Here is a 13,599-nt window from a genome sequence, read left to right as displayed (position 1 = left end):
ATGTCCAGGAGGGGGAATTCTGTTAAATGTGCAATCCAATATGCATTCCATACACATTGTATTGCATTTGGGGCTATGGAGGGGCTGGCATAAAAAGCCAGCAGCAGGCCGTGCGACACAGTCTCCCTCAAAAAGTAACCATATTTGGTTAGTAGAGACCCTACTAAGTATTTTTCACCCCACTTTATTTGAGACAGGTAGTAAAGTTGTTTCTCTACAACCAAATACTGTATGAATACCATATAGTATTGCATTTGGAGATATGGGGCCAGAGTAAAAAACCAGCAACAACTCGTGCGACACAGTCCCCCTCAAAAAGTAAACATTTGGTTAGTAGAGGCCCTACTGAGTATTTTCTACCCCAGTATTGCATATACGGTGTATTGCATTTGGGGCTATGGAGGGGGGGAGTGAAAGGCCAGCAGCAGGCCGTGCAACTCAGTCGCCCTCAAAAACTAAGGGAATGCAGGCGACAAGTTTAGATCTACATATTATGCCCATTGAAACGCATTGGGATTATTCAGGACAGATTTTGGCGACAGTGAGCCCTCTCGCCTCGCCCTCTCTGCTGAAACTAGTGAGCGAAACAGTGCTGTTCTGTCTTACTATATGTATCTGATGCTGTCTGCCCAGAAACAGTATGACATGCCATACTCCTTCTGTCCAGACAGCATCAGATACATGGTTTACACATACGGAGACAGAGGGGGCTGTTTTGCTCGCTCGGATGCTTTATCTGAGATAATAAATCCGGCCCTAGCTATTCGGTGGCACAAGTGGGGACACTTCAGGCTGAGGAGTAAGTTTCACACATCCCCATGTGCAACGTTCATCCCTGAAATTTACCCAACAGCGACTGTTTGAATGTTAAATGACGAGACAGAGGCGTTGATGCGAGTAACCAGTCTTGTTCAGTACATTACAATACATCCGGGTATGTCAAGCACACTGGTAAAAACACTGGAGTTGCAGTAATTAACATTTACCAACAGATGGCATCACTGTGCCATCTTACACCCATAACAGCGACCCCCAGGCAATAGTAGAAAGAAGTCACTAAGCACCACTGTCCAGTTATGGGTAGCTGCAGCCATATGACGACCGGAGTATTGGCGAGTGGGTGTGTCAGAAGGAGTGGGTTTATGGAAAGCAAATCAGATAATTGTGCAGATTTGTTGCCACTCAAGAACGTTTTGCTTCGAGTCGATAAGCCGGCGAGCAACCAGTGCACCGGTGTTGATACACGCTTGAGTCGCCGGCGGTAGCTAATGTGCCCATTTTTTTCTCTCACATGATTTTATTTCAAGTAAGATAGCAGCCTACACAAGAAATAACTAATATTGATAACCATCTAGGTGTCACCTTGATACCTAACCTACATGCAGTCTACTACTCAACGGGGAGGGTATAAACGGCAACACCAGGACACACTGCTCTTTGCTCTCTCTTGACAAGCACTACTGTCTGGCAACGGCGTGGGCAATGCCGTGGGATATCATGGTGACAGTCACAGAAGCACATGCATGCAGTAACAATACAATCATCATACCAGTCACACACCCCCCTCAGAGCATTATGTATTATTCTGTACGTAAATCTCAGACACTCCATTTAGTATGATATGATACATTTGCAATGGTTACATAAGACAGATGGTTACTTAAGGCAAAAACGAAAGTAGGTTGGATGGTCGGATTTACATACAGAATAAAACTAAATGCTCTGAGACCAGGTTGTGGAGAGCTCTCTCATGTAGGTTTTCACTGCAACCCAGAGATGTAGTGTTGCAGCAGTGCTGCCATAGCGTGATGGTGCTCCCTCACTTTTTTTATTTGAGAATACGCAGAGCTGCATGGTAAAATAATTTCTGGAAAATATATTCTGATAAATTATAAATAAATTATATTTAGGCGTAACTACCACCAAAATTCCATGAAAACGCTAGAATGACAAACCAAATAAATATGTAGGCAATAGCAGCCTATGAGTATGTAGCCTAAATGGTGGTTTCTTCCCTGAATGCTTTCTTTATGGCGGTGGCACGAATGATGAACTGTAGGCATGTGTGCAGAGACCAGTCGGTCGGAGGCTTGACCACTTTCAGTGGGCCAAATCCGACGTAACAAGAACAGCCACAGACAGAAAACTGCTAAAACAGACTTGTACAACACACATGAACTCGCCCTACTGTCCAAGTGCTTAGCTTACAGAAACGTACCACCTCTATTGCATATGCTGACAAACAGCCTTGTCTCAGAGCATTTTGATTATTCTGTGCGGAAATCTGTGACATTCCATTTAGTATGGCATAATACGTTTGGTATGGTTACATAAAACAGATGATTGTTTAAGGCTAAAGTAGGGTGTTGGTCGGAGTAGATGGGTGGGTGTATAGCGTGAACGTCAAGCAACCCAAAGATTGCGAGTTCGAATCTCATCGCGGTCAAGTTTAACATTTTAGCAACTTTTCAACTATTTACAACTTTTTAGCTCACTTTGCAACTACTTAGCATGTTAGCTAACCCTAACCCCAACCATTTAATCTAACTCCTAAACTTAACCCTCACCCTAAATCCTATCCTAGCTAAAGTGAGTCACCAAGCTAGAATTCGTAACAGATCATAAGTTTTGAAAATTGATAATATGTTATACGTTTTGCAAATTTGTAACAATACGAATGTAAATTCATAACATATCATACAAAATGGGGGATTTACATCCACAATTCAATGCATACTATACTAAACATATGTACTTCTTTAACGAGTCGGACACGAAGGATTTACTTCAGACACCCGACAAGGCCCAAATTCCTGTCATTCGCATGAAGAAGAGACGGAGATATCGGGGACTTAGGTCGGGGAGCCTTGTAAGGATCCGACAGCGAGTGAGTAATCCGCCTTTACCATCAGTCCTATTAGCCAACGCTCAATCATTGGATAATAAAAATGGATGAGCTCCGATCAAGACTATCCTACCATAAAACATAAAAAACTGTAATATCATATGTTTCACTGAGTTGTGGCTGAACGACGACATGGATAACATACAGCTGGCTGGGTTTTCGGTCCATCGGCAAGATAGAACAGCTGCCTCCACTAAGACAAGTAGTGGTGGTCTGTGTCTATTTGTAAATAACAGCTGGTGCACGAAATCTAATATTAAGGAAGTCTCAAGGTTTTGGTCGCCTGAGGTAGAGTGTCTCATGATAAGCTGTAGACCACACTATTTACGTAGCTGTCTATTTACCACCACAAACCAATGCTGGCACTAAGACGGCATTGAACGAGCTGTACAAGGACATAAGCAAACAAGAAAAGGCTCATCCAGAGAGAGCGCTCCTAGTGGCCGGGGACTTTAATGCAGGGAAACTTAAATCAGGTTTTACATCATTTCTACCAGCATGTTACATGTGCAACCAGAGGAAAGAATCTCTAGACCACCTTTAGAGACTAGTACAAAACTCTCCCTTGCCCTCCATTTGGCAAATCTGACCATAACTCTATCCTCCTGATTCCTGCTTACAAACACAAACTAAAGCAGGAAGTACCAGTGACTCGCTCAATAAGGAAGTGGTCAGATGATGCAGATGCTAAGCTACAGGACTGTTTTGCTAGCACAGACTGGAATATGTTCCGGGAATCTTCCGATAGCATTACAGCATATCAGTCGCTGGCTACATCAATAAGTTTATTGATGAAGTCGTACAAACAGTGACCGTACGTACATACCCCAACCAGAAGCCATGGATCACAGGCAACATCTGCACTGAGCTAAAGGGTAAAGCTGCCGCGTTCAAGGAGCGGGACTCTAACCCGGACGCTTATAAGAAATACAGCTATGCCCTTTGACGAACCATCAAACAGGCAAAGCATCAATACAGGACTAAGACTGAACTCTGCTACACTGGCTCCGACGCTCTTCGGATGTGGCAGGGCTTGCAAACTATTACAGACTACAAAGGGAAGCAAAGCCGCGAGCTGCCCTGTGACATGAGCCTACCAGACGAGCTAAATAACTTCTATGCTTGCTTCGAAGCAAGCAACACTGAAGCACGCATGAGACCATCAGCTGTTCAGGACAACTGTGTGATCACGCTCTCCGTAGACGATGTGAGTAAGACCTTTAAACAGGTCAACAGACCTTTAAACCAGGACGTGTACTCCGACCAACTGACAAGTGTCTTCACTGACATTTTCACCCTGTCCCTGACCGAGTCTATAATACCAACATGTTTCAAGCAGACCACCATAGTCCCTGTGCCCAAGAACACCAAGGTAACCTGCCTAAATGACTACCGACCCGTAGCACTCACGTCTGTAGCCATGAAGTGCTTTGAAAGGCTGGTCATGGCTCACATCAACACCATTATCCCAGAAACCCTAGACCCACTCCAATTTGCATACCGCCCCAATAGATTCACAGATGATGCAATCTCTATTGAACTCCACACTTCCCTTTCCCACCTGCACAAAAGGAACACCTACGTGAGAATGCTATTCATTGACTAAAGCTCAGCGTTCAACACCATAGTGCCCTCAAAGCTCATCACTAAGCAAAGGACCCTCGGAGTAAACACCTCCCTCTGCAACTGGATCCTGGACTTCCTGACGGTCCGCCCCCAGGTGGTAAGGGTAGGTAACAACACATCTGCCACGCTGATCCTCAACGCGGGGGCCCATCAGGGGTGCATGCTCAGTCCCCTCCTGTACTCCCTGTTCACCTATGACTGCATGGCCAAGCAAGACTCCAACACCATCATTAAGTTTGCAGACGACACAACAGTGGTAGGCCTGATCACCGACAATGATGAGACAGCCTATAGGGAGGAGGTCAGAGACCTGGCAGTGTGGTGCCAGGATAACAACCTCTCCCTCAACGTGATCAAGACAAAGGAAATGATTGTGGACTACTGGAAAAGGAGGACTGAGCACGTCCCCATTCTCATCAATGGACTGTAGTGGAGCAGGTTGAGAGCTTCAAGATCCTTGGTGTCCACATCACCAACAAACTATCATGGTCCAAACACACTAAGACAGTCGTGAAGAGGGAAAGACAACGTCTATTCCACCTCAGGAGACTGAAAAGAGCATCCTGACTGGCTGCATCACTGCCTGGTATTGCAACTGCTCGGCCTCCGACCACAAGGCACCACAGAGGGTAATGCGTATGGCCCAGTACATCACTGGGGCCAAGCTTCCTGCCATCCAGGACCTCTATACCAGGCGGTGTCATTGGCAACAACTCCAGCCACCCTGGTCATAGACTGTTCTCTCTGCTACCACACGGCAAGCAGTACTGGAGCGCCAAGTCTTGGTCCAAAATGCTTCTTAACAGCTTCTATGGCCAAGCCATAAGACTCCTGAACAGCTAATCAAAGGGCTACCCAGACTATTTGCATTGCCCCCCTCTTTTACGCTGCTGCTACTCTCTGTTTATTATCTATGCATAGTCACTTTAACTCTACCTACATGTACATATTACCTCAATTACCTAGACTAACCAGTGCCTCCGCACATTGACTCTGTACCGGTACCCCTGTATATAGCCTCGCTATTGTTATTTTACTGCTGCTGTTGAATTATTTGTTACTTTTATTTTTTTAAATGTACTTATCTATTTTTTACTTAACACTTATTTTTCTTAAAACTGCATTGTTGGTTAAGGGATTGGACGTAATCATTTCACTGTAATGTCTACACCTGTTGTAATTCAGCGCATTTGACAAATACAATTTGATATGATCACTCGGTTCTCAGCTGCGCAACATGCAGTAAGTCTTTGTTTTGCAGGCCAGTATTGTCCGTATAGCATCTCCCCGCTAACTATTTGTTTAATTTGAACAACATTGCTCCATAATGTTACAGTATTAGCTAAACCAGTTCAGTTTACTAGTAGTATGCAAATGTTTGGTGGCACCGAAAGACAGGAAAATGTTGTGAGTCTGGTAAAATAATCTGTAGTATTGTGTAGGCTGTAGCAATGTTTTATAAGTTAGCTATGATTTGAAGTAATTTTATCTAGCTGTCTTATTTTGTATTTGTTCAATGCCTCAATTGATTTCAGAAGTTATATTGGATATAACATATGTCTGTACAGATTCCTGGTTCGAATCAACCTGTCACAACGTCTACAGAAGGTGGCGCCTCTCCCTGTTCGGGCGGCGCTCGGCGGTCGTCGTCGCCGGCCTACTAGTTGCCACCAATCTCCTTTTCATTTTCATTTGGTGATGTCTGTTTTATGTTAGTACCTGTTTTGAGTTAATTATTAGTGGGGGTATTTAGTCTGTCTGTTTTGGTTTGGGAGTGTGCAGGATTATTTGTGTCATTGTATTGTAGGTTGGGTATTTGAGTTTTTACTCTGCCGTTCGGTTTGAGGCTCACGGGTTTGCTGGGCTGCGTCCCGACTCCGTTTAGGGTTCTTGCCTGTTGCTTGATTTTTACCCTGCCTTGTATTTACGGTTCTCTTGGACTGTGTTTATTAAAACGTGTTTTTTCCCTTAGTCTCCTGCGCCTGACTTCACCCCTCCTGCATGTTAGAGTCGCATGACAGAATCCCGCACCAGAATCATGAAGTCAGCAGGAGCGGAAGCGCCAATCCCGTCCATGGAGGAACGGGTTACCCAGCACGACAACATCCTCCATCGCCTGGGTACGGCCATGGACCAGGTGTTGGCTCGTCTGGAGAGCTGGGAAAGAAGCGCCTCCCCACCCACGCCTGCTGCTGTTCGATACCCTGCGCCCCTGCCAGCGCCGACGGAGTCCAGCCACAGTGGGATTAAACTCGCGCTCCCGAGCGAGTACGATGGGACGGGAGCTGGGTGTAAGGGGTTCCTACTCCAGCTGGAGCTTTACCTAGCGACCGTTCGCCCCACTCCCTCGGGAGAGGAGAGTGTTAGTGTCCTCGTCTCTTGTCTCACGGGTAGAGGCCTAGAATGGGCTGTATTCGATCATCCACCGGAGGGCAAAGCAGCGGGTGAGCGACTGTTCCATCTGAGACAGGAGACGAGGAGTGCCCAAGACTTCGCGTTGGAGTAGCCCTAGTCGCTGGAGTGGGGTGGAGCGGGGTGGAATGAAAGGGCCCTGATTGATCACTACCGCTGTAGCCTGAGAGAGGACGGCCACCGGGAGCTGGCATGTCAGGACACCACCATCACCCTGGACCAGCTCATCGATCTGTCCATCAGACTGGACAACCTGCTGGCTTCCCGCGGGGCGTTCCAATCGGGCCCTTCTCATTCCACCTCCCAGTCCTCCCGCTCCAACGCCCATGGAGATAGGGGGGGCTGCAGCTAGGAAGACCGGAGGGGGAGTCTTCTCCTGTGCCCACTGTGGTCGCGGAGGGCACACTGCCGACCGGTGCTGGAGAGGCTCGCCTGGGAGTTCAGAGGGCAGGCAGAGCACCACTTCGACACCTCAGGTGAGTCAGCACCAGCCTCACCCAGAGCCCCCTATCGGCCACATGCATGCCTTAGTTTCTTTTCCTGGGTTTTCCCCTCACTCACAGCATAAGGCGCTAGTCGATTCAGGCGCGGCTGGGAGTTTTATGGACCGTGGGGTCGCCAATAAGTTAGGGATTCCCCTGGTTCAGTTGGACCAACCCTTCCCCGTGCACGCCCTAGACAGTCGACCACTTGGGTCAGGCCTGGTTAGGGAAGTCACTGTGCCACTGGTTATGGTGATGCGGGGGGTTCATGAGGAGCGTATCAGCCTCTTCCTCATTGATTCCCCAGCGTTTCCGGTGGTACTGGGAATTCCCTGGCTGGCCACTCACAATCCTAAAATTTTGTGGAGACAGAGGGCTCTTAAGGGGTGGTCGGGGGAGTGCTCGGGCAGGTGTATAGGGGTTTCCATCGGTGCGACTACGGTGGAGAGTCCAGACCAAGTCTCTACCATGCACATTCCCTCAGAATATGCCGATTTGGCTATCGCCTTCAGTAAAACGAAGGCGACTCAATTACCACCTCATCGACGAGGAGATTGCGCGGTAAACCTCCAGGCTAACGCTGCACTTCCCAGGAGTCACGTGTATCCTCTGTCTCAGGAGGAGACAGTGGCTATGGAGCCATACGTCACTGAGTCCTTGAGGCAGGGATACATTCGGCCATCCAACTCACCCGTCTCCTCAAGCTTCTTTTTTGTGAAGAAGAAGGAGGGAAGTTTGCATCCGTGCATTGACTATAGAGGTCTAATTTCCATCACGGTGGGTTTCAGTTATCCGCTACCTCTCATTGCAACGGCGGTGGAGTCATTTCACCGGGCATGCTTCTTCACAAAACTGGATCTCAGGAGCGCGTACAATTTGGTGCGTATCCGAGATGGAGACGAGTGGAAAACCGCATTTAGTATCACATCTGGCCTTTATGAGTATCTTGTCATGCCGTATGGGTTGAAGAATGCTCCAACTTTCTTCCAATCCTTTGTGGACGAGATTCTCAGGGACCTGCTCGGTCAGGGTGTGATGGTTTGTGGAGGCTCTGATGCCAGGGCACCAGGACCGGCTGGTAACCCAACACCACCTGAAAGGGTGACAGGTTAGTAGAGGAGTGGCGGAGAGAGTTCTGCGCCATCTCGGCCCATGGCACGAACCTCGCCCACTCTCCCAGCCGTTATTACCGTATTAACCCATCGTTTCATGTGTCTCTCCTCAGGCCAGTGGTAGCTGGTCCTCTGCAGGACGCTGAGGTGCGGGAGGTCCCTCCGCCCCCCCCCCTGGACATTGGGGAGGCCCCGGCATACACAGTCCGGTCCATCTTGGACTCCAGGCGTCGCGTAGGGGGCCTGCAGTACCTCGTGGACTGGGAGGGGTACGGTCCGGAGGAGAGATGCTGGGTACCGGTGGAGGACATCTTGGATCCATCACTGTTGCGGGAGTTCCACAGCCTCCATCCGGATCGCCCTGCGCCTCGCCCTCTGGGTCGTCCTCGAGGCCGGCGTCGGCACACTGCGGGAGCCGCAGTGTGCTGTCACAACGTCTACAGAAGGTGGCGCCTCTCCCCGTTCGGGCGGTGCTCAGCGGTCGTCATCGCCGGCCTACTAGCTGCCACCGATCTCCTTTTCATTTTCATTTGGTGATGTCTGTTTTATGTTAGTACCTGTTTTGAGTTAGTTATTAGTGGGGGTATTTAGTCTGTCTGTTTTGGTTTGGGAGTGTGCGGGATTATTTGTGTCATTGTATTGTAGGTTGGGTATTTGAGTTTTTACTCTGCCGTTCGGTTTGAGGCTCACGGGTTTGCTGGGCTGCATCCCAACTCCGTTTAGGATTCTTGCCTGTTGCTTGATTTTTACCCTGCCTTGTATTTACGGCTCTCTTGCACTGTGTTTATTAAAACATGTTTTTTCCCATGTACCTCAGTCTCCTGCGCCTGACTTCACCCCTCCTGCATGTTAGAGTCGCATGACACAACCCAAGATGATGAACCCTAAAGATGGGACAAAGTGCATGACAAGGTGGCCCAGAGGAATCCAGCTGTTCTGAATGAAGACCTCCAGTGAGGTAAGTACACATACACACACATACACATACCAGCTTGATATGTCCCTTGTCACCTGTGTTTATACCCACAGAGTAACAGCTCTGGTGCTCTCTGTCTCATTCTACTTTTTCTTGCTCTATGCTTGACCTAGGGTTTGAGAAGAGCTGACAAATCAGAACTGAGTAGGATTGTTAGGGAGCCCCATGAGGAGCACCTGATACTGCGCTGACTTCTCTGTCCTGGATGCTCTCTTGCCCAAACTATCCCATTGTGTTTCACCGCCTCTGAACCCCCTTACCCCAAATAGAGTTGCCCTTGATCCTAGATCTATGATCAACCTCAATTTTAACTCCCTCTCTTTGTCGCTCTCTCCACATTAAATTAGTGTTGTAATGAGGTTCTTATTTGGTTAACTGTTATATATTGTCAATTTTGTTGTTTAATTTGTTTTTAATGTTGTTACCACTTTTCATAAATGTATTTTATCTACAAATGTTTTGTTTTTCTTACATTTCGATTTCAGAGAGAATTTCAGTGTACATTTACAGCAGTATCCTGGCACCAGAATTGCAAGCTTATTACTGTAATTATGCTTTGCAGCAGAGATGATGCAAAATATTTCACAGTTCTATTTTCCTTACTGTAAAACATTACAGCATCCCTCTAAATTTACAGCAGGGATGCTGTAATATGTTTTATAATAAGGAAAATAGTACTGTAAAATATATTACAGCATCTCTGCTGTAAACAAAATTACAGTATTAAGCTTGCAACTCTGGTGGCAGTATAATGCTGTAGATTTACAGGGAAAAGTTTTACGGTGTAACTCACAAATAAACCATGACCTGTAAATATGTACAAATATTTCACAAATATTGACCATAAGTCACTTAAGCAATAAGGCACGAAGGGTTGGGGTATATGGCCAAAATACCCCAAACCCCTGAGGTGCCTTATTGCTATTAAAAACTGGTTACCAACGTAATTAGAGCAGTAAAAATGAATGTTTTGTCATACCCGTGGTATACGCTCTGATATACCACGTCTGTCAGCCAATCAGCATTCAGGGCTCAAATCACCCAGTTTATAATAATAAATATATGATCTGTAAATATATTCAACATAGCTCACACATAAAACTACAATTTGAACAAATGTAGAACGATTTGTGAGCAAATGTTCAGAAATCCCTGACATTTAAAACTGTGGAATGTGCATTTGCACATTCAAAAAGTGCTTGTGGATCTGTATTCTGTGTTTACAGAATTTTGAGATTTTTCACCCCACGTCCATGTATTGCAATCCACAAACGTAGCTTCAGATGAGAGTCGGCTATCTCCATTCATTGGGATAATCTTTATGTCACGTGACAAAATAACATCACGACTGTGTACTTCTTGTCCTTAGCTAGAAGAAAGAACAGCTTCATGAAATGTGAGTATAACGTTTATTTATTCAACAAATGATGTTAAAATGTTCAACAAATGACTTTCGTATGAATATTAAATTTGACCATTGGTGCATGCAATACCGAGTGTGTGTACCGATAGCTAGCAGGCGATCTCGTCACCTGTTTAGACAAACCACCTAAATTAAACTTACTAGCAGTGGTTGAAAAAGTACCCAATTGTCATAGTGAATCAAGTAAAAGTCATTCAGTTAAATACTACTTGAGTAAAAGTCTAAAGTATTTGGTTTTAAATCTACTTAAGTATCAAAAGTAAATGTAATTGCTAAAATATACTTATGTATCAAAAGTAAAAGAAGAAATCATTTCAAATTCCTTCTATCAATAAACGGCACCCTTTTATTTTATTTATTGTATAAACCAGAGGTATACACCAACACTCAGGCATAATTTACAAATGAAGCATTTGTGTTTAGTGAGTCAATCAGATCAGAGGCTGTAGAGATGACCAGGGATGTTCTCTTGATAAGTGTGTGAATTGGACCATTGTTCTGTGCTGCTAAGCATTCAAAATGTAACGAGTACTTTTGGGTGTCAGGGAAAATGTATGGAGTAAAAAGTACATTATTTTCTTTAGGAATGTAGTGAAGTAAAACTTGTCAAGTACAGATACCCCAAAACACTACTTAAGTAGTACTTTAAAGTATTTTTACTTAAGTAGTATACAACACTGCTTAATAGTTAATTGTTAATTCAGGAACGTGTCAATTATGAAGAACTACTCAGTAAAAAAAATCTGAGTTGTGATCTGGCTAGCAAGCTAAATTGAAATGTTGCAAATCATCTTTTTCAATCTGTTGTCTTTCAGGGACTTACATTTACATTTAAGTCATTTGGCAGACGCTCTTATCCAGAGCGACTTACTAATTGATGTCCAACAATGAAAATTCTAATAATAAAAAATAGCAGGGCAGGGCAACTCTTTCCCGACTGGTGTGGAGGTATTAAGAAATTGTAACCTTATCTGATTAGAAATGTTAGAAATTCAGCTACTGTTTTCTGCTCCGTCCGTCTAGGCTTGCTAGCTAGCCAAGTCATTTGTTGTGCATCCTTAGATAAATGTATTAATATGTTGTTTCCTAGTCAATACATGCATTCTGTGTATGAGTACTGTCAGTTCAATACATCTCTGTATTGTGTTGCATCATTGAGTTAAGGGACTGGGCAATGTTGCCAGTTCAATAAAAGGCAAAGTTGTACAAATTATTAACCTAACAATAACGCTTGACCAGCTGCCTTTGGACCGTACTGCAACTCCCCACTAGTCAATCTCCCATTTATTTCAGGCCCTTCCTTAGTTGTTTGATCTGACATCTGACTCGCCCAAGGACCCACCGCAGCGTTTCCCAGAAAACGGTCCTGGGGACCCAAAGGGGTGGACTTTTGGGGATTTTGTCCTAGCACGAATACACAGCTGTCTGTCTGTACAGGAACTGGCATCATTGTCCTTGGTCATCATAACATGGTGATGCTGACGTTGCTGATGATTTTGGTCAGCATATTTTTGATGTGATTCGAGGATGTGCACAGTGTGCTTTGCTTGTTATGTAACTTTGTACTATTGCTATTATTACAGATCCACAAGCACTTTTTGAATGCGCAAATACACTTTCCAAAGTTGTAAATGTTAGGGATTTCTCAATATTTGCATGAAAATCTTTCTACATTTGTTCAAATTGTAGTTTTATTTGTGAGCTATATTGAATATATTTACAGATAATATTTTTTATTTGATTTATGGTGAATATCTGTGAAATATTTATAGATATTCACGGATTATGGTTTAATTTGTGAAATATTTGTTTTACATATATCCGGACTATAGCTTTCCTTTTTAATATATTCACACATCAAAGTTTTATTTGTGAGTTATGTTGAATATACGCACGGATCGTGGTAAACACATGTACAGAATAAAGAAACAAATCTCACTTCACACGCAAATGGAACGAAACAGGACAGTTCGCGCAGGCGCGTTTCATTGTTTTGACTGAAAATGCCGTCGGTTTCGAAAACGGCGGCGAACGCTTCTCCTCAAACCGAGAAACCAACCCACTATACGTAAGTAAAGCAAACGTTAAATGGACAAAGACGTATTTGTTAAAATACCGTGCTTCTTTTATGTACAGAATATTGTTTTATAGTTGGACTGCTTGATATTTCTTCACTCGTAGTGCAGTAAAACATGGTGCTTTTCCTTTTGTAAATTCTTCCCAATGCACGCAGCTAGCCTAGCGCTAACCTGCTAGCTACATATTCAAAATGATACAGTAACTGAATTTTAACAAATACATTTGGATAATTTTATTTTGTGACCGTGAAAATGTTCCACATAAAAAAGAGGCGTAACATTACAAAGCGGAATTCGCAGAAACTTGGTTGGTGGTTAGCTAGACAGTCAGCGTGCTATCGTGGACTGGGTAACGTTAGCGAAGTTGAATGGTTTGCCAGCCAGCAGTGTTATCCTTTTCGTCTTTCCACCTCGGCCTTATTTGCTGTCTGTCTACGCATGTGTTTTGACGTACGTTCTGGTTGTTTGATAGAGTGCAACGCCGAACATCTTGCGTGGATTGTATGTGAATGGTGAAAGTAGATAGCTACTCGCTATCACTACCAAGTAGTTTTATCAGTTCGAGTGATTGTAAAATTCAGCTAC

At 44.8% G+C, this 13,599-nt stretch overlaps 1 protein-coding gene across 9 annotated transcripts in view; it reads left to right on the top strand.

The window, feature by feature from the left end:
• Window positions 1-10,816: 10,816 nt before the first annotated feature.
• Window positions 10,817-13,599, top strand: part of LOC106607360 (putative E3 ubiquitin-protein ligase UNKL) — a 19,558-nt gene continuing 16,775 nt past the window's right edge. For 7 of the 9 annotated variants that reach the window (XM_045720522.1, XM_014204258.2, XM_014204257.2 and 4 more), the window contains exon 1: window positions 12,870-13,004. In XM_045720522.1, the coding sequence (XP_045576478.1) occupies window positions 12,940-13,004 (65 nt within the window). In that variant the 5' untranslated portion in view covers window positions 12,870-12,939. Of the gene's footprint in view, window positions 10,910-12,869; window positions 13,005-13,599 lie in introns of those variants that run through there. The other 2 variants (XM_045720523.1, XM_045720524.1) reach the window with 2 other exon arrangements.

The sequence above is a fragment of the Salmo salar genome, chromosome ssa06, assembly GCF_905237065.1.
Source record: "Salmo salar chromosome ssa06, Ssal_v3.1, whole genome shotgun sequence".
Taxonomy (NCBI): domain Eukaryota; kingdom Metazoa; phylum Chordata; class Actinopteri; order Salmoniformes; family Salmonidae; genus Salmo; species Salmo salar.
Note: the sequence above shows the minus strand (reverse complement) of the source record. Positions and strands in the feature narration are given on the sequence as shown.